Raw genomic sequence first — 23,245 nt, 5'->3', positions numbered from 1 at the left:
GGGGAAAATATCAAGGGCAGGACTTTTTATTTTATTCCTTTTATTTAGTTTTTTTTTCTATTATATCGGAAACACTGCAGGTGCGTAAAGATGTTCTGTTGTTAATATGTTCGTCTGTTAAAATAAATCAGTATTTTAAAACGCAATATTCAATGTGTCAAAAATAGAACATTTTTTTTTAATTAAATAATAGTTTAATACTAATCTGACCATTTCACGGTTAATATTCGGTTAACGAGTGGCAGTTGTCGATTGGCAAAATTAACCGAAAAAGGCATCCCTACTAGCAGGATATCTCTGCTCAGGTATTTCCAACATCCTTTCACCTCTAAGCGAAGAACAGAAATTTGCCTTGGTAAATCAGAGCTTGCAAGAAAAAGAGTCAACAGCTGTTGTCTGTTTTAATAGGAACTGTCTATACTTGTTTCCTATACCTGGAATTTCCTAAAGCATAATTACATATAAACATGATTTTTTTTTTTTCACCGGCTGTTATGTTTTTAACAAGGTAGCGTATCAAGTGGATTAACTGCAGTTAAAAAAAATGCATTCAAGAGGCATCATGTGGGAAAGAAAGAAAGAAAATATCAACGGGTGTGTTCTTTAACATCATTGGCTCAGATCCCTGGTTTTTATCGTTTCGGATAATTCAACAAGACATTTCACTGTAATAGCAAAATCAATAATTGCACACGCATTCTCCACTCCCTAAAGTCTGTCACAATAACATCTTTTAGTTGTGGAGCTCATTGTGCCAGGAATAATTGCGATGAATTATATAATTGTAATTTTATAACCTATTGTAGGTGACTGATTATGCTTTGCTTTGCCAAAAACAACAATAAAAAATAAATATTATAAAAAAAACATTCAAAATGACTGGACCTTTGTTGCACTGAATTATATAATATGCTTCTGTCTGTTGTTTGGCAACATTTCTTTTAGCAATTCTTCTTCGGTGCAGTGTGATGCTTTTTTATTTCTTGCACGCAACTATGTTGGTTGATTTGATTAGATTTATTTATTTTTGATCAAAAATATCATACATAAAATATCACTAACAAAAAGTACATTTCAACATGGTCGAAAATGTAGTGGGATGAAGCACAAGCTTATTATTTTCCCACCCCATTACCACATATTCATTCATCTATTACTTAAACTTATTTCTTCTTTTACTCATCTCCTTTTTTAGATGAGACAGATTTTATCTTTTTGGCATCTTTGACATATTATATGTTTAAATCCGTTTGTACCTTTACATTTTGTAACACAGACCCAAAGAAGAAGAAGAAGAAGAAGAAGAAGAAGAAGAAGAAAAAAAAAACATAGTACTGCAAATAGCTATTAATTAAAGTTTCATCATACCTTTCTCATTTGATCCTTTTTCAATCACCTTCATCATTATATTCCTTTAATATATATTTATTATAACTATAACTGATTATTATGCTGACATTGTTTGAGAGTCTGATCTTTTTTATTTATTTATGTTTGGAAACACAATGGAAATAATATCACAGCACCAAAAATAATCACAATCATGTGCATATACAATCAATGTAGCAATTATTGTAACATGCCTAAACATGATACAGTTTGCACACCTTTTTGGCAGGAGTAGGAGCATCCAGGCTAGATTCTTTCCAGTTGCTGTTGGGGACAGGTGGTCTGACCCATTCATTTTCTATGAGAAACAAAGGAAATCATAAAATTATGCAAAAATGAAGACGAAGAAAGAGATTAGGGAACCTTTACTGCATAATGATGTTTCAACTCATTTTCTTCACAATGTAATGACATTGGCCACTTAATTCAAAATATAATGATTTAAATAAACAAGTATTCACATCCATTAAATATTTATATAAAAAGTATAAATTATTATAATCTTAAGCTTAAATAGAAATACACTTCACATTATTTTCCTCAAAAAGTAACTAAATAACACATTGTTATTTAAGAATTGAATATGAATGCAAAACCCTCTAAATCCATCAGACCTCTTTTTTTTTTTTGTAAATAAACATTTTCTATCGGGTTCATCTGATTAGGTTCAGAAGTTTCATTTTATATGTAATTACAAGGTTATTAGCTAGTAAATAAAATAACCTTTTCCAAAAAATGTCTCTTTTTTTGGTTTTTGACAAGGTAGATTTTATTTTGCGTCAAAACCAGCTAAATCCACTTGTGCTTTTTTTTTTTTTTTTTTTTTGCAAAAACCTCTAAATCCACATGTGGAACAAGACATTGTCATAAGTTAAAAATCACTAAAGATGCGTCAAGAAATTATTTTACCAAACAAAAAAAAAACACAGTATACAAACCACCTAAAATGCATAAATCTGTCAAGGAAGTGGCGGTTCGTTCCACTGTGATAAACCAGGGAATAAGCAGAAGGAAAATGAATGAATGAAATTTGTAAGTAAGTACATTAATCAATAACATTAAAACTGACATGAAATCTTAACAATCTGCTGGCATTTCTGATATTTGGGATTTAGATTTAATGCAAGTGGAGCAATGTAAACGTAGAGCAATGTAAGCTAGGCTTGGTAGGTTTAAATAATGTAGTGTAAAACATTATGAAACATATCTGTGCATTGTCCATTAATATAAAAAGCTAATCTGATAGGTATTACGAAGTAATATAAATAATGTATTTTATACATTATATTTATCTTTTAAAAAATAGCTTAAATTAGCAAATATAACACAAGGTCTACTGGGCATAAAGGGGATGCCTCTCAGACAATTTTAGAAGCTGTCAATCATTTATTCTCACCTCACCTCGGTCTCTTGTTTATCCTCATAGCATCCACGTGGGATGAAAGAGCAGCATTTTAACTTTGTTTTCGTGAAGCACTGTCGCCATTTAATGTATAGTAAATCGGACTCATTCAAAGTAGCGTCACTGAGCAAAAAAAACATTATGAATGCATGCTACACTTCTGACTGTACAGTGCGTTTTCTTTTTATTATAATGCAGAGAGTTTTGAGGTAAGGGACATTTTCATTTGCCATTCACTGACAGTCGGACAGGCTCATTCAGTTTGTCAAACTCCATCTTTTAAAATGGAAGGTAGAATAAAACAGTCTCCTCGTATCTGTGCGCTGCTACATTGAAAACGTATGATTCAATTCGTGCCTTCTGATTGGTTCTCGGGATATAGCGGCTTTTGCTGTCAAAGGCAAGTGGTGTTTAGCGGCTTTTGCCAACAAACTGTTATTTCGGAATGCGTCGACGCTGCGATTTGGATGATTTGAAGCAAATCTATTTGTTAAACATGGACTGTGTGTCTAGAATGTTCAATTATATTTTTCTTTTAGCCCTGACAGGCTAGACAAACTGTCTGTCTTGCAGGATTGTTTAGTCCATTAACAAATGGATAGCAGACAATTTTCTGCAACTGAACCCTGATAAAACAGAAATGTTTATTTTTGCTCCAGATAGCATCACCCAAATGATCTGCCAAGTTTTTGAGGGTTTGTCATCTTCAAACTGCAGTGATATTAGAACTCTTGGTGTCATTTTGATCAAGCTCTGTGTTTTTTTTAGCCATGTTAAAGGTGAAGTAGGTGATTGTCTTTAGAAACATTTTTTGTTGTGCTGGTTGAAAGTCTCTTCACAGTCCAATAGTAATGATTAAAGTAAATGATCTTAATGTGTTTATATGTGTTTTTATATTCTGGATAAAGCATAAAACTAAAAAATGTTCATCCAATTAAAAAGAGTCGAACCGTCATCTCCCTTAACTCCCTTAATTCCGATAAGCTGGTCAGACTGTCTGTCAGCAAATGTAGATTCTGACTTCTGCGGATCTGTTCACGCCAGCCTGATCTCACGAGAAAATGTAAGTATTTTACGTTTTGCCAGTTTAGTGGCTAATTCGTACGAATTCGTAAAACTTCAGTCGTACGAAATGGTACGATTTTAAAAAGGAGGCGTGGCACCTGACCCCACCCCTAACCCCAACCGTCATTGGGGGGTAAACAAATCGTACTAAATTGTACGAATTAGATCGTACAAATTCATATGAATTAGCCACTAAATGAAAAAGTTACGAATTGCCGTGAGATTGTGTTGTTCACGCAGATCCTCCATTAGCGCGTGCCCATCTGCATCACAAACGCATGCGCGCGCGCGAGCGAGCTGCAGGCCGCTCGCAGATGCCCAGTCGTGGCCGGAGGCGCCGAAGGACATACGAGCTAGGGCCGATTACTGTAAAGCCAGGCGCGGGTATAATTCGCTCTTAAAGCGGCCGCGCGGTCACGAGACAGACCGGGAGAAATCTAATGCTGAATTGAAACTTTTAAAAACCTGAATCAAAATTGGAGTTACTTTAGCACGCAGGAGGAAGGACAACACCATGGCTGAAGTATTACTGTTAGACAGGTAATGTTCTGTTTTGAAACTATTTTATGTTAGATTGTGTTTTGTTATGAATGACTTATATGCACAGACGTGTTGTTCAGCCACTGAAATCTCCCGGTGAAAAATTGATGTGATTATTTTCAGTTTCATAAGGTTCTTTGACAGCCTCTATAATGTAGATTTATATTTAGTTTAACAACAAAACACCAGTAAATAGCTTAACCTGCTTTATCGAGCTGAAGTTGCTTTTATATTCACATTGGGTCGTTTTTGAACAATGATAGCCTTCCTATACTGTTTACCATGCTACTCTGAATATTCGCTCTGAAATAGCATGTAACGTTAAGTGTGGCTAAGTAATAAATGTAATTCCTGCACGGCGCTGGCACTAACTAACTGGCTAATGACATGAACTAGTGGGTTGTTTGTCGGATGTTGTGACACGGTGCGCGCGCTCGCGATATCAGGGGGTGTGGCTTTGAATCACAGTCCTTCCCCGCCGTCCAAAGATAATATGCTAAGCGGTTAGCTTTTACATTACACTAAATCCTTTTTTTACATGTTTGTAAAATGAAATTAAAAAGAATTCTATTAGGCCTGTCATGTATCAGTCTAAGCCTGTTTATTTATTTAATTGTTTTATTAGTGCTTCCAACAGCTCAAATTACAACATTGTGTGTTGAATTTCTACAGAAAGCAACAACTGATTGATTTCAGGACTTTATAATAACTGCAGACTTTTAAATGTCTGAAAAATGCATAAAGATATTTTAAAAGCTTAAACTGCATGAACTGAAACCAGAATTTTATTTTTTAATTATTACACATTATTGCCCCTGAGTTTATAAATGACTAACATTTTTATTTATACTGTGATTTTTGTGCAACAGAGAGACTTACTATCGTAGGTGTGGTGATGCTTTCTTTCATATGAAGCATCAAGGTCTGACTCGTTCCACTTGGAGGAGTTCTTCGGCCTCTGCATTCCTTCCTCTGAAAGAAGATAGAAGTCAAAAAAACGTGTGAGAGAAACAATAAGCAAAAACCTGAAACATCTACATTGTTTAATAAAGAAAAACACTGTTTAGTATATTTAGGGCATATGTCCACCGAAGTGTTTTTGCGCTGCAGAAATTTGAGCAACAGAAATTCTTTCTGTTGTTGTCAATACAAGTGCTGCATTTTTAAAGGTCCCATGACATTAAAATAACGCTTTTTAGATGTTAGTATCAGTATTGTTAGTGTTCCCCAAAACAGTGAGAAAATTTGCGTTTAGAATATTCATTCATTCATTCATTCATTCATTCATTCATTTTCATCTGCTTTTCAAGGGCCAGGTTGCGTGGGGCAGCAGTCTTACACCCCATTCACACGGGGCGTCAGCGCCAACGCTTCCCATTTACTTTGAATGGGTGATGTCAGGCGTTGTCGAACTGCATTGTGGACACATCAGCCAATCAGATTACTGTATGCAAATACACCAGCTAAACAGTTGCCTATTGCTGACTGAATTTCATTGGCTGACGCTGCTATGACAATCGCGTCAGCCCCAACTTCAGACACGCCTTCAGTCAAGGGTTGACGCTGAAGCCCTGAGTGAATGGGGTGTTAGGAAATCCCAAAGGTGTTCCCAGGCCAACCGAGGGACATGGTCCCTCAAGTGTGTCCTACGTCTTTCCTGAGGCCTCCTCCCGGTGGGACATGCCTGGAACACCTCCCTAGGCAGGCATCTACGTAGCATCTGAAACAGATGCCCGAGCTACCTCAGCTGACTTCTCCTGATGTGATGGAGCAGTGGCTCTACTACGAGCTCCTCACCCTATCTATAAGGGTGCACCCTGTTCTGTGATGGATTACTTCAAACTCTGCGCAAAAAAACACCTCAGGATCGTCTCTGCAACTGGTAAGCAACATGTAAGTCTGTTCATTCACAAACTATCCATGAAGTGAAAGTGTGTATTTTTGTGTGTATCATATAACTATTTAATATATATGAATAGTTGTCCAAATTAATGTCCTGTAATTGTTTTATAACGAATGTGTGCCCATACAGCAGGATCTAGCGAGGCTCAATGGTGTTTTTGCCATAAACAAACTGACCTATGAGCTTCAGATAAGCTCTAGCAGAGCTGTTCACTGTTCCTGTCAGCGATCTCCCAATAATATCCAGCTGCAAACTCAACCGCCATCAGATCGACACATTTCAACAGATTTAGGGTTTTATTGTATTTTACATTTGTCTGTATATTTTTGAGTAGTAGATATTTTATAGTAAATATTCATTCAGTTGTTTAAAGCTGTTTTTTAATCTCCCTGTGACCTGTGGTTCCCCTTCGGTTGGGGAACTTCAGTGCCATGAATGGGAGGATTCGTATCAGAAGCCGCTTATCTGGAGAGTATTGAACGGGCCAATGAATGAAATTAATTGGCAGCGTAAGCTTGCGCAGGTGTGCGACATCTGCAATCATCTCAGCATATAAGCACACCTGAAGCCAGCAGACGCCATCCTTTTCGCTTCAGATCCTTTCTGAGTGAGTCGATGAGGGTTCCTCTTGCTGATCAGCACTTCAGAGCGAACGAGTGTGTCTCCCGGTCCAGAGTGGGTCTTCGCGGTGGCAGACGGTCGAGCTGGGTTACTCCCTTGCCTGCGGTTCTTTGGGTCCGGTCCTCCAGAGCGGTGCGTATAGTTGCAACTTTCCTAAAAGAGCAACACAGTCGTGCAGCACGTCCTTTTCAGGATGGCGCTCCGACTGTGCGTTTCTGGATGCGGGGGTTTCCTGTCTCCGGATGATGGACACGATCACTGCATTGCATGTTTGGGGGTCCAGCATGTTAATGCGGTGCTCGCGGGCGGTTCATGTCGTCATTGCGATGCCATGACCGTTGCACAGCTAAGATCGCGGCTAACTTTCGCAAGAGAGCGAGCCACCCCAGTTGCCTCCTGTTCTAAAAAAGCAGCGGGCGCTCGGGCAGATCTGAGGGTTTCAGCGGGAGCTAATCCGCCGCCCACGGGCTCGCGGACCTCTCGCTCCTCACGGCGCTCCATCCAAGCTTCGGGTGGTGAGAGTGATCCGTCTAACCAGATGGTAGCTCTCACACTCGCTGACACCGGAGATCAGATGTCCTCCGCGGCATCGGAGGGTGGGCTTTCACTGTCCGACGAAGATCCGGACCCGCTCGCCCCCTCCGGGCAGGTGAGCGCTGTCAAATCGGATCCTGAAGCGGACATGTTAGCCGTGCTTTCCCGGGCTGCTTCGGCCGTGGGGTTGGAGATGGTTTATCCCCCAGCTCCGCGGCCGGACCGACTAGATGGGTGCTACGTAGAGGACCAGAAGGCGAAGCCTTCGAAGCCTCTCGTCCCCTTCTTCCCGGAAGTGCACAGTAGGCTCACGCAGTCCTGGAGGGCACCTTTCTCTGCCCGTGCTGCGAGTGCCTCCGCCCTCACCGCCCTTGACGGCGGAGCTGCCAGGGGGTATGAGGCGATCCCGTCAGTGGAGCGCGCTATCGCGGTCAATCTTTGTCCGCGCGGCGCCTCTACGTGGCGGGGTTTGCCCCGCCTCCCGTCCAAAGCCTGTAGGTTGTCTGCCTCCCTCGGAGCCAGAGCTTATAAGGCTGCGGGCCAGGCTGCTTCTGCTTTGCACGCGATGGCCACCTACCAGCGCTACCAAGCGCAGGCGCTGGCCGAGCTGCACGAGGGCGGGTCCAACCCAAGCTTATTACATGAGCTGCGCACCGCGACCGACTATGCTCTTCGGACTACTAAGTCCGCCGCGTGTGCGCTGGGGAGGACGATGTCCACACTTGTGGTTCAGGAACGCCACCTCTGGCTAAACCTGGCCGATATGCGCGACGTTGACAAAGTTCGCTTTCTTGACTCGCCCATATCCCAGGCTGGCCTGTTCGGCGACACCGTCGGTGAATTCACCCAGGAATTCAAGGCGGTGAAAGAGCAGTCGGATGCGATGGGCAATGTCATCTATCGGCGTGGCCGTAAGCCCGCTCCGCCCGCCGAGCCATCCACCTCCGCTGTTCCTCGCCGAGGGCGCCCGCCAACGAGTGCTGCCCCGCCCCCGCCTGCGCCTCCAGCCAAGCGGGCGCGGCGTTCACCTCGAAAGCAGGCAGCCCCTCCTGCCCAGGGCGCCGTTAAGTCCGGTAAACGGACCGCGAAGCGTCCCTGAGACAGGCCATCCGGAGAAGAGGAAACTTGCTCTTTCCCCGCTGGAGGGCGGGGCCCCGATAACAACGGTACTTTTCAGTGCCACCAAAACATCAGTAAAAGAGCACTTTTTCCCTTCCCCGGATGTGACTGCACGAGTTCTGCCAGTCCGGGACGCGCTGCCTTCCGGCTCGCAGACTCTACGTGCTTCGCCAGTGGCTCACGAGCGCTGGGGGGACGGTCTCCCTTCCCTCAGCCCTCCAGCCCCCTCTCCGGAGTCAGGGTGCGGAGCCAGAGCGAATCGCTCTCCTCCAGCTTTTCCGCGGGACCCTCGTGCTTCCCGGATCAGCACACCCACTCCGCGCTGCCCCACCGCTGGTACGTCAGCGATTGTAGCGATGACTCCATTAGCGAGGGCTCTGCCTGCCTGGTTAGCGCGGGCCAGCCCCTCGCGGTGGCTCATACGCACAATCAGACTCGGTTACGCGATTCAGTTCGCGAAACGGCCCCCCAAGTTACGGACGTGTATTTCTCCAGGGTCAACCCCCTGTCCGCCCCTGTCTTGCGAGAGGAGATTGCTGCCCTCCTGGCGAAGGGTGCAATCGAGCCGGTTCCTCCAGCCGAGATGGAGAGTGGGTTTTACAGCCCATACTTCATCGTACCCAAAAAGAGCGGTGGGTCACGGCCAATCCTAGATCTGCGCGTTTTGAACCGCTGTCTGCACAAGCTGCCGTTCAGAATGCTCACGCAGAGGCACATTCTCGAATGCATTCGTCCTCGGGATTGGTTTGCAGCCATAGACCTGAAGGACGCGTATTTCCATGTCTCCATTCTTCCACGCCACCGCCAATTTCTGCGGTTTGCGTTCGAGGGTCGAGCGTGGCAGTACAAGGTCCTCCCCTTCGGGCTCTCTCTGTCTCCGCGGGTCTTCACCAAACTCGCGGAGGGTGCCCTAGCGCCCCTTCGGCTCGCGGGCATTCGCATACTCAGTTATCTCGACGACTGGCTGATTTTAGCCCACTCGCGGGAGCAATTGATTGTGCACAGGGACGAGGTGCTTCGGCATCTCCGCCTACTGGGGCTTCAGGTCAACCGAGAAAAGAGCAAACTCGCCCCCGTGCAGAGGATTTCTTTTCTCGGGATGGAGCTGGACTCGATCACCATGGTAGCGCACCTCTCCGAGGAACGCGCTCGCCTGTTGCTGAACTGTCTGAGGGAGCTCGACAGCAAACTAGTGGTCCCACTGAAGTTCTTTCAGAGGCTCCTGGGGCATATGGCATCCGCAGCCGCCGTCACGCCGCTCGGGTTGCTCCATATGAGACCACTTCAGCACTGGCTTCACGATCGGGTCCCCAGACGCGCATGGCACGCGGGCACACACCGGGTCTCGGTTACTGCGCTGTGTCGCCGCGCCCTCAGCCCTTGGAACGACCCCTCGTTCCTACAGGCCGGTGTGCCTCTAGGACAGGCGTCCAGCCATGTTGTTGTTTCAACAGACGCTTCCAACACGGGTTGGGGGGCCGTGTGTCGCGGGCATGCGGCTGCGGGCCTCTGGAAGGGTGCCCAGCTGCATTGGCATATCAATCGCCTAGAGCTGTTGGCAGTGTTCCTCGCTCTCCACCGCTTTTTACCGGTGCTGGAGCGGCAACACGTGATGGTCAGGACGGACAGTACGGCGGCGGCGGCGTATATCAACCGCATGGGGGGTATGCGCTCTCGCCGCATGTCTCAGCTCGCCCGCCGTCTGCTCCTCTGGAGTCACCCGCGGCTGAAATCGCTGCGCGCCATTCACGTCCCAGGCACGCTCAATCGTGCAGCCGATGCGCTCTCACGACAGCTGTTACGCCCTGGAGAATGGAGACTCCACCCCGAGTCTGTTCAGCTGATATGGGCGCGATTCGGGGAGGCCCAGATCGATCTGTTTGCTTCCCCCGAGAACGCTCACTGCCAGTTGTTTTTTTCCCTGACCGAGGGCTCTCTCGGCACGGATGCACTGGCCCACAGCTGGCCTCGGGGCATGCGCAAGTATGCGTTTCCCCCAGTGAGCCTGCTCGCGCAGTTTCTGTGCAAGGTCAGGGAGGACGAGGAACAGGTTCTGCTAGTTGCGCCCCTTTGGCCCAACCGGACCTGGATATCAGAGCTCTCACTCCTCGCGACGGCCCTCCCCTGGCGGATCCCTTTGAGAGAGGACCTACTCTCTCAGGGACAGGGCACCATCTGGCACCCTCACCCCGATCTTTGGAACCTCCACGTGTAGTCCCTAGACGCGAGGAAGACTTAGGTAACCTACCGACTGCGGTGGTTAATACCATCACTCAGGCTAGAGCCCCCTCCACGAGGCGCGCCTACGCCCTGAAGTGGAGTCTATTCACTGAATGGTGCGTCTCTCGCAGAGAAGACCCCCGAAATTGCCAGATTAGTGTTGTGCTCTCTTTCCTTCAAGAGAAGTTGGAAAGCAGGCTGTCGCCCTCCACTCTCAAGGTTTACGTGGCCGCCATCTCCGCTTATCATAGCGCGGTAGCTGGCGGCACCGTGGGAAAGCATAACCTGGTCATCCAGTTCCTTAGGGGTGCTAGGCGAATTAATCCATCTCGCCCCCCTCTCATGCCCTCTTGGGATCTCGCCCTCGTTCTCACGAGTCTGCGATCCGATCCCTTTGAGCCACTCGAATCAGTATCTCTAAGATTTCTGTCCCTGAAGACAGCTCTGCTGGTTGCGTTGGCCTCCATCAAGAGGGTCGGGGACCTGGAGGCATTTTCGGTCAGTGACTCGTGCCTGGAATTTGGGCCGGATTACTCTCACGTTATCCTGAGACCCCGCCCCGGTTATGTGCCCAAGGTTCCTACCACCCCCTTTAGAGATCAGGTAGTGAACCTGCAAGCGCTGCCCCCGGAGGAGGCAGACCCAGCCCTTTCTTTACTTTGTCCAGTTCGCGCTCTGCGCATTTATGTGGACCGTACTCAGAATTTTAGATCATCTGAGCAGCTCTTTGTCTGTTATGGCGGTCGGCAGCAGGGAAGTGCCGTATCGAAACAAAGATTATCCCACTGGATTGTGGATGCCATTTCACTCGCTTATTCGAGTCGAGGTCAGCCGTGTCCCCCGGGAGTACGTGCACACTCCACTCGGAGCGTTGCATCCTCTTGGGCGCGTGCACGCGGCGCCTCTCTAACAGACATCTGTAGAGCTGCGGGCTGGGCGACACCCAACACATTTGCAAGGTTTTACAATCTGCGAGTGGAGCCGGTTTCCTCAAGGGTATTAGGTAACCCTTTGGTGATTGAGGAGACAACTCGGTAGGGTGTTGAAACACGCTTGCTGCGCCATTCTCCCTAACACGGAGGTACGTGCGCCTTTTTTATCTGTCAGTAAAGTTCCCCGTCAGGTGAGCCCTGCAGATTCCTCCGTGGCCCCCAGCACTGACTCAGCGGAGGAGTCACTTGCTGGCCCACTACGTTGTAGGTCTGCCCGCTGGTCAGCCCGCGTTTTGGGTATAGGTGCCTGCTATGCGTGATCCCCACTAGGCGATCCCATATGCTTATTCCGCCACGGTTAAGTCCCCCCCCTGGGCGGACCCGTGTCTTCCCTCTCCGCTAACCACTCTTTGCTATGCGTACTCCCCCTTTTTAGGGCTAGTCCATAGGTAAATTCTGCCATCTATCCCCCCTTGGGTAACGGATGGCCTCCGCAGCGTCCTCCCTATCGGGATTGCACGCTTCCCAACGTACTGTCGTATTTCCTAGAATTATCTAGATGCTCACGACTTCCCAAAAAATATATCTAAATCCGTAAAACTTCTGTTGAAGTAGGATAAATTAGGGCCAGGGACACGTTGGAGGACCGCGCCCCCCATGATGTGGGTGCGTCACGCTTGCTTGACTATCTCCTCATCGGGGGTGTTGGTAAGGTGCAGTCATTATGGCGCTTTCCATATTCTCCCATTCATGGCACTGAAGTTCCCCAACCGAAGGGGAACGTTCGAGGTTACAGAAGTAACCCTTCGTTCCCCGAGGAGGGGAACGGAAGTGCCATATTCCGTCGCCATAATGACTGTCCCTTAGCTGTTTGAAAGTCTCTTCAGCTTAAAAGGATGGCGTCTGCTGGCTTCAGGTGTGCTTATATGCTGAGATGATTGCAGATGTCGCACACCTGCGCAAGCTTACGCTGCCAATTAATTTCATTCATTGGCCCGTTCAATACTCTCCAGATAAGCGGCTTCTGATCCGAATCCTCCCATTCATGGCACTTCCGTTCCCCTCCTCGGGGAACGAAGGGTTACTTCTGTAACCTCGAACGTTCTCTTTGAATCTGTGTATATGTTTAAAAAATAATTATATATATATATATATATATATATATATATATATATATATATATATATATATATATATATATATATATATATATATATGTATAATTAAATTTAAATAAAATTATAGATTTTTTTAATGAAATCTTAATAGAAAATAATAGAAGGACCAACAAATGTATTATATATGTATTATATATAATACTTTTGTACATATATAAGACATATATTTATAATAATTAAAGTTCCGGCCCACTTGGGAATAGATTTTTCTCCATTTGACCCCTGAGCTAAAATGAGTTTGACACCCTTTGGTGTAAGTAGTGCTTTAAAATAATAAGTTCACTTTAATTACCCGGATGACGCAATAATTCAACCGGTAAAATGAAGTGTGGAATGTTGGACACTTCACACACTCAACAACCACAGTTTTGCTCACAAGGTGAAAGGGGCAGAGCATTTTAAGTTGAGCATTTTAGATCAGTGCTCACATTTCTGCAGGAAAAAAAGTACTGTTTATTACTTAATAATAATAGTTCTATAACATTTTCGCCAAAAAAAAAAAAATAAATGACCGAAATGACCTCCAGCAGCCATAAGACGTCAACATGACATCACGTCACAGAGGTTGCATTTTTTGGAAATGAAAATCGGGTTGTGTTTCCTCCGGGTGCTCCGGTTTCCCCCACAGTCCAAAAACATGCTGTACAGGTGATTGGGTAGCCTAAATTGTCCGTAGTCTATAGCCAAGCATTTCCACTATCGAGCCAGTGCGAGCCAGGGCTTTAATCGGGCTGGGCATATTATCTCAATATCTGCCCACTCGCGGCATCAACAGAGTTGTGAAGGGAGCGCTCTTGCCCGGTCTCACACACACATACAGGCATTTAAACGCGCACAAAAACACCTTTTATACTTGACAAAAACTCTCGAAAACCTTTATTGTCTGCTGTGTTTTTAATATGGTGTAATAATTATTATGCGCTATTGAAACATAAAGGAAGACACAGCAAAGAAAAGTCACTATAAATTAAAACTACTTTATTATTTTATGCAGCAGCCTTAAATTTAAAAGGGAAACATAAGGGCGATCATACGCAAAAAGACCCCAGACTATAAGGCCAGATGTTTTCTTTCCCTTATTTATTTATTTGTTTGGCGCATGTACTCATGTGCGATCAGAAAACTGCCGCCTCTCCTTTCACTCCGCCCTGAAGCCCCAGCTGAAAAGGGCGGCCGCTGGCCCCAAGAAAGCCCCGCTTTGGCCCGATTAGGCACCGGAAGTGACAGTGGAAACGCCACTGGCCTTGGCTCGCCCTGGCTCACTTTTAGGCTCGATAGTGGAAACGCGGCTTATGAGTGTGTGTATGTGAATGTGTGTGTGTGGATGTTTCTCAGATATGGGTTGAGGCTGGAAGGGCATCCGCTGCATAAAAACCAGCTGGATAAGTTGGCGGTTCATTCCGCTGTGGCGACCCTGGCTTAATAAAGGGATTAAGCCGACAAGAAAATGAATGAATGAATGAAAAATCGGGTTGACGTCAGAACTCGTCAGGGCAACACCCAACCTAAAACCAACCAAATATCAACATCCAATGATGTTACAGCTTAACGTTGTGTGGACATTACCACTACGACGTCTATCAGATGTTGGATTTTGGTTGCCATACCTGATTAATAATTGTCAGTATTTGACTTCAACATGATGTTAGTTTAAGATGTTGGCTCCACATTGGATTTTGGTCAATTTCTAACAACCTAAAAATTAACCAAATATCAACGTCATTTGACGTCATTATAGGACATCAAAATAACATTGTTCTTAGATATTGGCTAGACATTGAATTGTGGTCCCCTGACATCACAACCTAAATCTAACCTAATATTAATGTCTTATGATGTTGTATGCCTGCTGAGAAATAACTAGATCCACTACAGAATGTTACGTTTAGACACATCCCCAAAATCACATGAAAATTCATCAGCTTTTTACAGCGTAATACTCACTACTCACTACTCTTGAGTACTATTAAAAGGTCTAATTTTTACTCATACTTTGAGTATTATTAACAACAGATACTTTTACTCTACTTGCACTACATTTTTAGGCAAGTAATGGTACTTTTACTTGAGTATGATTTTTCAGTACTCTTTCAACCACTGAACAAATCCCAAAGTGTCCACTTTTGCTTCTTTTCAAATTGTGTTTACAGAAGCTGCTTGGGGAACAGTGTCTTTATCATTGTGGAGTGCATCTGACATTCACGCATCGCTACATAAATTGAGCAAATCGAAGGTTGCATAGGAAGGGCAAAGATGTTCTTTAAAGTCCCCAAGAAATCCAAACTAACCATGTTAATTTTGTTAGCTTACATTGCTAGTTTTTTGGTGAACAATTCATCTGTGCATGTCGTTCAGAAAAAAAAAGAAGAAAAAAAAAAACGAATAGTTTGCCCTTCTAATTAATTGAAAACTGCAAATGCACTTCCTGTTTGTTTTCAGTTAAATTGTCAGATATATATCTTAGGAATTGGGCATGGCTAACATAATTAGCCACACTCCTCCAACTGTCAGTTTTGAGAACAAACAGAAATGGTGAGGAGGTTGTAATACCTCTCCCTAAACTCATTTTCAGATCATTTTGAATGAAATGCCTACTTTACTACATCCAATCAGCTCGCAGTAAACAGAAACAAGCCACGTTCACTGTTTACTCATTTAATATTCCGTTTCTCTAGGAACTGCGTCACAAAACAAAACAAAGCTCCCGGTTTATGTGGACTTTAATGAAAAGGCAACAGTATCAAGTACAAGGTATCCTCGTAAACCACCTCAATAAGTGATACCCATTGTTATACAATTTTCTGTCCTTGTAAACCACATAAACAAGTGCACACACACAAACACACTATGAACACATACTGAGAGCAGTTAGAACTGTAAAGTGAAACTACATCCTTTGGGTTACAAGTGGCCCAACTGCTCTAATTGTTTTGTTTAAAATTGTGCATTTAAATCGACTTAAAATCAGAATTACCTGGATGTCTGAAGTTGCGTGGTAGTGTACTGGCTGCCTGCTGACTAAATGGTTGAGAGGAAGGAGGTCGATCCAACCTCGGTGACCTGGGAGCTGAAAAAAGTGGGCTTGACGGAGCCTGAGGTGAGCTACGAGATGTTTTACTATCATAAGTTGGACTGGACATCTCCCCATAGCTCATTGATCCTCTTGTGCTTCGATCCTGAGGCCTCAGGGGCATCTGTGTTCTCCTTACTGTATTTGGAGACATATTCTGGTCGAATGTATATCGTGAATCAGAGTAGTCTTTACGGGTGGCAAAAGGGGAATGCTGCTGGGTCAAAGGACTGGGAGATGAAGGCATGTATTTCATGCTCTCTCGAATAAGTTGAGGAGATGGATTCTGGTTCAGGTTGGATTCTTTCCTGCTGTTGATGGGGTCTGAGCTAAAGACACTCGTGGGGCTCTGGGTAAAGCTTGTCTTGGAGCTCTCATTTCCATTATTGTTGAAGCTGTTGGAGCTGCCATCGTTGCTGATCTGAGCCCTGGGGCTGGAAATCTACAATAAATGACAGAAAACATCCACTGGTGAGAAATATAGTCCCATTTGAGTTTTTGACAAGAACAATTTTCTGTCCTAATTTTCAGATTAAATATTATTCCATTAGAAGGTATACTATTCTATAGAATGCTTTACAATAATATATTTGTTTATATACATTAGATTAGTCAGTACCAAAACCAAAATTGAAAAAAATCTAACAAAATAACTTTGAATATGAACATGTTGGAGAAATACATTACATAACATTTTATTAAACAGTAAAAATCAAGAGAAACATAAAAGATTGTTAGTTGTAAGGTTTTATGTTGTTGTTGTTGTTGTGGTGGTTGTTGTTTTTGCAGAAACTCATGCACATTTAAAAGTATTATCTTTTCTCTATTTTATGTTCCTAAAGATGTTAGCTGGCTAAACTCCTATTTTAATAGATATATTTTTAAATCAAATTTTATAATAAATGCACCAAAAAGTATAATCTATATTTACTGAGAAATGAATAAATATATTCATTTTCAAAGGGGGGTGTACTCATTTATGCAGAGCATTGTATACCAAAAATCTAGACATATTAAAACAAAAATATTAAAAAGTTGAAATATTCGTGCTTTGCTGCAATCCTTCAAACCACTGGGTTTATCCTATTTTTCAGCGTGTTTTTAAAAGATTTCTGTTAAATTCATACAATTTTGCATGATCCCTTGTTTTTAATCATAGGTCAATTTACATATAGATATCTTTTAAGCAAAATGATGATGAAACATAATCTCGTCCATATTTTGAATTATTATTATTATTTTTTTACTATATTTTGATTTAAATTTCTGTTCAATTAACTAATACCAAAGAGCTTAGAATGACCAAGAGGCGACACTCAATAGAACGTTCCATTGCAACAGCAGCGCCCAGCAACAGCCCCGGATTCCGCCATTTTGGAGTGAAAGTGATCGGCCGTCCATTGGACCTCATTACTGTCGCGATGGCAAGCAGCTGCTTTGTTTTTTATTTATTTATTTAAAAAGCGCATTAAAGCTGAGATACAACCTGAAAGACGACAATACAACACTTACTATCACAATCATCAGCACTTTTAATAGTTTATTTAACAGACTTATAATATGCTGTTGTTCTATTGGAATTTTCATTCCAAAATGGCCGCCGCAAACTCTAGTGGCTGTTTCCGGAATTACACTTGAGTGTCACCTCTTGGTCATTCTAAGCTCTTTGCTAATACTTTTGTGATGCAAAAGTACATTAAAAGGATCTAAAGCAACAGTAAAACATTTATCTTTTTCTAAAAAAATCTTTACTTGTGTGAAAAACACTGAAAAAATGTATCCAAAAATATTAAGCAGCAGCAGCAGAACACAGTGTTCAGCAATGATAATGATAACTGTATATTATAACAACAAATGGTATACCTGAAAGAAGCAAACGAAAAATAAACATATTAATCATAATCATAAACCATAATATTATGCAATATTATTGTAATTTCACATTGCTATTTTTATATTGTGTTTTTAAAATACGTTAACTGAATGTAGCTCTGGTGAGTATACAAATATTTTGTGCCTAAATATGTGTGTATATACAGCTGAAGTCAGAATTATTAGCCCCCCTTTGAATTGTTTTTTTCTTTCTGAAACAATTCCCAAATGATGTTTAACAGAGCAAGGAAATCACAGTATGTCTGATAATGTTTTTTCTTCTGGAGACAGTCTTATTTGTTTTATTATTTTTATTTTTTTTACCCGTGACAATGTCAGCCACCAAAAACAAAAACAGTGCTGAAACAGTTTAGTCTGTGGTTTTGGGCTTTTATGGATCTCAAAAATTAGCAGAACTAGTTGAAAATACTAAAGGAATTCAGTGTCGTGTTCTGCACCTGTGCCGTAGAGGTTTGAACAACAGGAGCAGCTTCTGTCAGGAGAGAGGAGAACTCTCGTGAGAGCTCATCTGCCGTGGCCAAAGATGCATTCAGTTCATTGTTGATGGACTGAACTACAACACACAAATACAAACATTGGGTTAATTTCCAACAGGGCAACAAGTAGCAAAGCAAATAGCATAACTACATTTTTCAGCAGCTTGACAGTACCTCAGCGAGAAATTTGCTGAAGTTTTGCAATTTGATCTTGACACTTTGTTTTAGATATCTGAATACTATAATGCAACATTTTGACATCATAATTGTATTACATTGTTTTAAGTAGGGCTCTGTGATAGATCGAAATGAAATCGAAATCTTGATTCAGTTAAAGATGAGATTGATTTTCATGCACATCTTGGATTTTCATGCACATCTTGTCAGGAAAGTACGGCTCTGTGATCACTAGTAAATCTCTAAAGATGAAATGGCGCTGACATAATAACAGCAAGCGCACATTCATGACAAAACCCAAGAATTCAAACAGAGGATTTAACTGCTTTTATTGATTCAACGTGACTAATAAATATACGACTATGGAATCATCTCACAGAACGTTTTATTTCAGACTCTCAGTTGAACTTATGAACTTAAATGTTACTAAATGTTGTATTTTCACATACTTTCAGATATAGAAACACAGAGCCATAGACCATTGAGAAACGATGTTAACAGCTCCCACAAGGCAGAATAATTATCTTCACTTTCACAATTGCACCAATTAATAAAGAATTGTAGATTATGGAGAGATCTATTTCCAACCGTATGTTAAAGGGTCACGAAACACCAAAACACATTTTTTGAGCTGTTGACAGTCGTATATGTGTCCCACACTGCTAAAAACACTATTAGGACACCTATATTTCACTAAAAAGTGTAAATTGGTTGTTTTTGCGTTATTTCAAGCAAATTCGTACTTCCTGTTTGAAACGAATTGTTGAAGCTGCGTCACGGTCATGACATAATAGCGTTGTATTCCAGCGTGCAGACTGGGCGTCTGTGCCAGAGTGTGCCTTATTACGTCTTACAGTGTGATGCATTAATGCATGAGTAAGGGTTGGTTCAAACCAATCAGCGCGCTCTATTGTGCAACTTCATTAATATTCATTAGTGTCACCGTCTTTACACCACAGAGACGCCACGTTGTGTTGGCAAAACAAGCGTGAAGTGTTGCTTTTACAGTTTGCTGCCATTAAGTTTCGTTTTCATTTTCTCTCTGTGAGAGCTTATCTGGATCACGTGTGGATTACAGTGTACGCGACGCTCGACAACAATAACTTACGTGTCTAAGGAGGATTATTGTTTACCTGAGAGCTGTTCTCATCTGCAAACGCTAAAATCCGGATTCCGGATGTAGTCTTCTCTTCATAAAGACGCGGCTCTAGTTGCTGGTGATTGTCCTGTCTCTACAGATTTGGTAAGTGAGTGACCAGTGCTCTTTGTATATTCAGTTTGTTCGTATCAAATAAGTTAACTATTGCATTGAGTGCAAACATGTTAGCACCGCATTTTGTGACCGGAATAACACACGCGGCTTTCGGACGCTACCTGCCGTGTGCATCTAAGTTTCCGGGAAATGCTGAGTTTTTTTTCTGTCATTCGCCGTGCGGTATCAAACATTGCATGAAAAATACACGCATAGAGCAGACCTTCGAATCAAATATCTCATTTGTCGCGAGGGGCATGAATGAATTCCCTGAATGAAAGAGCCAAACTGCAGTTAAAGTCCAACATTTAATAATTTGGCAAATAATTCGACTACAGATGTCCATGTAGGTTAAACACCATCCCTTTCTCCTGTGTATTTTGACTGAAACTCGCGCGTGCCCAAATAGACACTCCCACACCCTCCCACTTTAGTTTCTCCGACACTCCCCCCTAAACAGAGCTGGACACCCCCACTTTTCTGACTTTTTCCAAAGAAGAGGTGTGAAAACACCCTGCTGAAACGAGGGGGTTTCATGGCCCTTTAAGAACAAATAAGTGCTACACTTTGTATTTTTATAGGATTTTAAACTAATCGTCATGTAAATTAATGTGTCAGTTCCAGTGCAAATGTGGCTAACATTTTTTTTGTTTTGTGCACTGCCATACAGATCAGAATTTTTTTGTCATGTGTTAACTTTGATTGCACTTTGCTAAAAATACTTTTTAAAGATGGTAAAACACACCGTCTCTCTCTCTCTCTCTCTCTTTCTGTGTGTGTGTGTGTGTGTGTGTGTGTGTGTGTGTGTGTGTGTGTATGAGTATGTGGTGTTTTATTAATGATGCACAGCGAACTTTGTAACAGCGTTTATGTGTGGCTCGTTCATTCTTGCAGAAAGGCCAAATAAACTCTACAACAGCTACATCATAACCATTCAGAAACCTCCTGTTCAGTTTCAATTTGGGCATTTATGACTGTGGGTGTCAGCTTCATTGGTCGCTGTTTATCATTGTGCTGTGCTTATCCATCTCTGACATCTGAAGCTAGGTATCGCTGAAGCAGACATGCTCAAACAGCGCACTCTATTAGGAGTATGGAAGTGAGAATCAGCCTGTTTTCATTTAAAGCCAGAGGTGCAAAACTGCTCCGACACAAAAATGGACTATTTTCACAGGGTATAATGAATGATCTGATGAGTATTTTGAGCTGAAATTTCACAGACGCATTCTGGGGACACCACATCTTGTAAAAAGGGGCCTAATAGTTGCCCTTTAAAACATTTATCATTACATTGTATACAGTTGTTAAGTAAAATACTTCATCATGAAACATCATCTATAACTAGCTTTTTAGAAGGGTAGTTTAATGGTTGTGTACCATAACCTGATGAGTAGCTTGTATTGTAGACTAACCATTTTCCTGAAACTGTTTGCTTTTCAACGCACTCAAACGACCACTCCTCTGTCATTCAAAACCAGATGAGCAAGTTTGTGTTATCATTCTCTGGATGAATGCCTATTGCACAGTTGATTGATGGGCCTATCTTTTTGAGAAAAAGGGTGAAAAGTACCTGCCCCGCAAGTGTACGGAAGATGATAGGTGTTGACAGTTCAATTAAATGGCGCAACATAGTTTGAAGTCCTCTTAAAAACATATGTTTGGATATCGTGATTAACCTAATGTGAATGTTTGATTTTTAAGGGGTCCTATTCTACTCACTTATAAGGGTTTATTCTGTTTTTCGAGTGCACTGAAATATTCTTTCATGCTTAGTGGTTTGAAAACGCATCAAATTTATCACAATTTACATTACAATACCTTTCCCCCCAGCCTGGCAAAAACGACTCTTGATGTATAGGCCCACCTTCCAAAAAACCAAGTGTAGGCTACTTTATAACCTCATTCACGCCACCCCGCAGGCTACACTGTTTCACTATCCTAACAATAAAATGAAAACATGATTTAAGGAACTGCCTATTTTCATTTTGATATTAACAACTTAACAGACACCAAAAATTGAGGAATTGTGTAGCTACATATTTATTTGACATCTTCACTGTGTGCATATTTATAAAAACAGCCTCCTTTCATTTTCACTAAAAAATATGATACATACCCTGTGTCTTTTGCTGAATATCAGTTTTAATAATCAGTAATTTCAATTAATAACACTATGGGTTCTATTTTGACGGTCCATGCGCAAAGTCCAAAGGGCAGGGCGCAATCGCATTAAGGGCGTGTCAGAATCCACTTTAAGAGTCAGTTACGTTGTGCCATAGCGCATTTGCTATTTATGTGATGGATTTTGTAAGTAAAAACTAAACGCTTCACTAGAGAGAAAACAGTTAAACAAAGCATCTGCAGCACGAGAATGAGAGATGAGCCTCCTCATTCTTTACTTTCACTCTCACTCTCGTAGATAAGAAAACGTGTTGTACCCACAGATATCCATTAGCCTATACATAATTAATTTTCTGTTTTAAGTGCAAAGATTTGTTTCAAAACTATTTCTAAATTCAGTTCTTATTTCCAGCAAACTAATAAATAAACAACAATAACGAAGTGAGTTATATCCAAATACACATGCTATGCTCCATATGGTCTAAAACCTGACAGGTGGGCAAATCTAAGCTTGTTTTTAATAAAACAAATATAAATATGCATAAAATAAATACTACTACTAATAATAGTAACATTATACAAAAGCAAATTGTTATGAATAAACTGAAAAAGCCCCCCGAGATCAAGAAGGCATGGAAGTTTGGTTTTTATATGTAGGCTAGAAAATAATAATTTTTGTAATATTTTAATCCTTTAAATTTTTTTTTCATATGTAAAGATATTTGCATATTGCTGTACACCCTGTACAGGGGCGTTGCTAGGGTCGAAAGGGATAAGGGGCTTAGCCCCAAAGAAATTTGAAGCTTTGTGACTTGTGACACCAAAAAGAAAAAAAAAACATTAATTAATTATCCCATTTCTCATTTACTAGTCTGTTGTGAGCCATATCATACCTCTTGAGCCTCCTATCTCCTCTCCTGATTTGCAGTTTCTGTTTGTTTTTTGAAAATGTAATTTTCTGCATGTCTTCAAATCTTAATAGATAACAGTCTTGTGAGTTGTTATCCAATGTGATACAAAGCTACAAACATGTTCAGTTGGACAGAGTGATTAACTAAGGTGTAGTGTTGTCAAGATACTGGAATTTCTAAATTCAATACCTTGCAAAATATTGATATTCAATAGGCTACTATTTTTGACATAATAAAAATTTTATCAAAAATAGTACAAAAATAAAAATAAAGATTTATATGCTAGAAATGTGTTTACTTCAAATTTCTTTTGAGGGAGATTTTTTTCAGTTTTCCTCAAAATAAGGTAATATGGGCATTTCAGCACTTTAAATGCAAGTAATGCCTGTTTCATTCATTCATTGAGCAGAAATTCCAGATATGCCTCACAAAAGTAGTAGAA

At 42.1% G+C, this 23,245-nt stretch overlaps 2 protein-coding genes across 4 annotated transcripts in view; both read right to left on the bottom strand.

Moving 5' to 3' along the window:
• Nucleotides 1-19,704, bottom strand: part of clasrp (CLK4-associating serine/arginine rich protein) — a 777,720-nt gene extending 758,016 nt beyond the window's left edge. The window contains exon 1 of the mRNA XM_087292041.1: nt 19,108-19,704. The gene's annotated coding sequence lies outside the window, so the exon portion shown is untranslated. The remainder of the gene's footprint in view (nt 1-19,107) is intronic.
• Nucleotides 1-23,245, bottom strand: part of ppp1r13l (protein phosphatase 1, regulatory subunit 13 like) — a 65,320-nt gene that overhangs the window by 16,557 nt on the left and 25,518 nt on the right. For all 3 annotated transcript variants that reach the window (NM_001014320.2, XM_087291970.1, XM_087291971.1), the window contains 4 exon segments: nt 1,608-1,687; nt 5,276-5,368; nt 15,878-16,415; nt 18,304-18,419. In NM_001014320.2, coding sequence (NP_001014342.1) covers nt 1,608-1,687; nt 5,276-5,368; nt 15,878-16,415; nt 18,304-18,419 — 827 coding nt within the window.

The sequence above is a fragment of the Danio rerio genome, chromosome 18, assembly GCF_052040795.2.
Source record: "Danio rerio strain M-AB ecotype USA chromosome 18, GRCz13ab, whole genome shotgun sequence".
In the NCBI taxonomy this organism is placed as follows: domain Eukaryota; kingdom Metazoa; phylum Chordata; class Actinopteri; order Cypriniformes; family Danionidae; genus Danio; species Danio rerio.
This window is presented reverse-complemented; position numbering and strand designations above follow the sequence as displayed.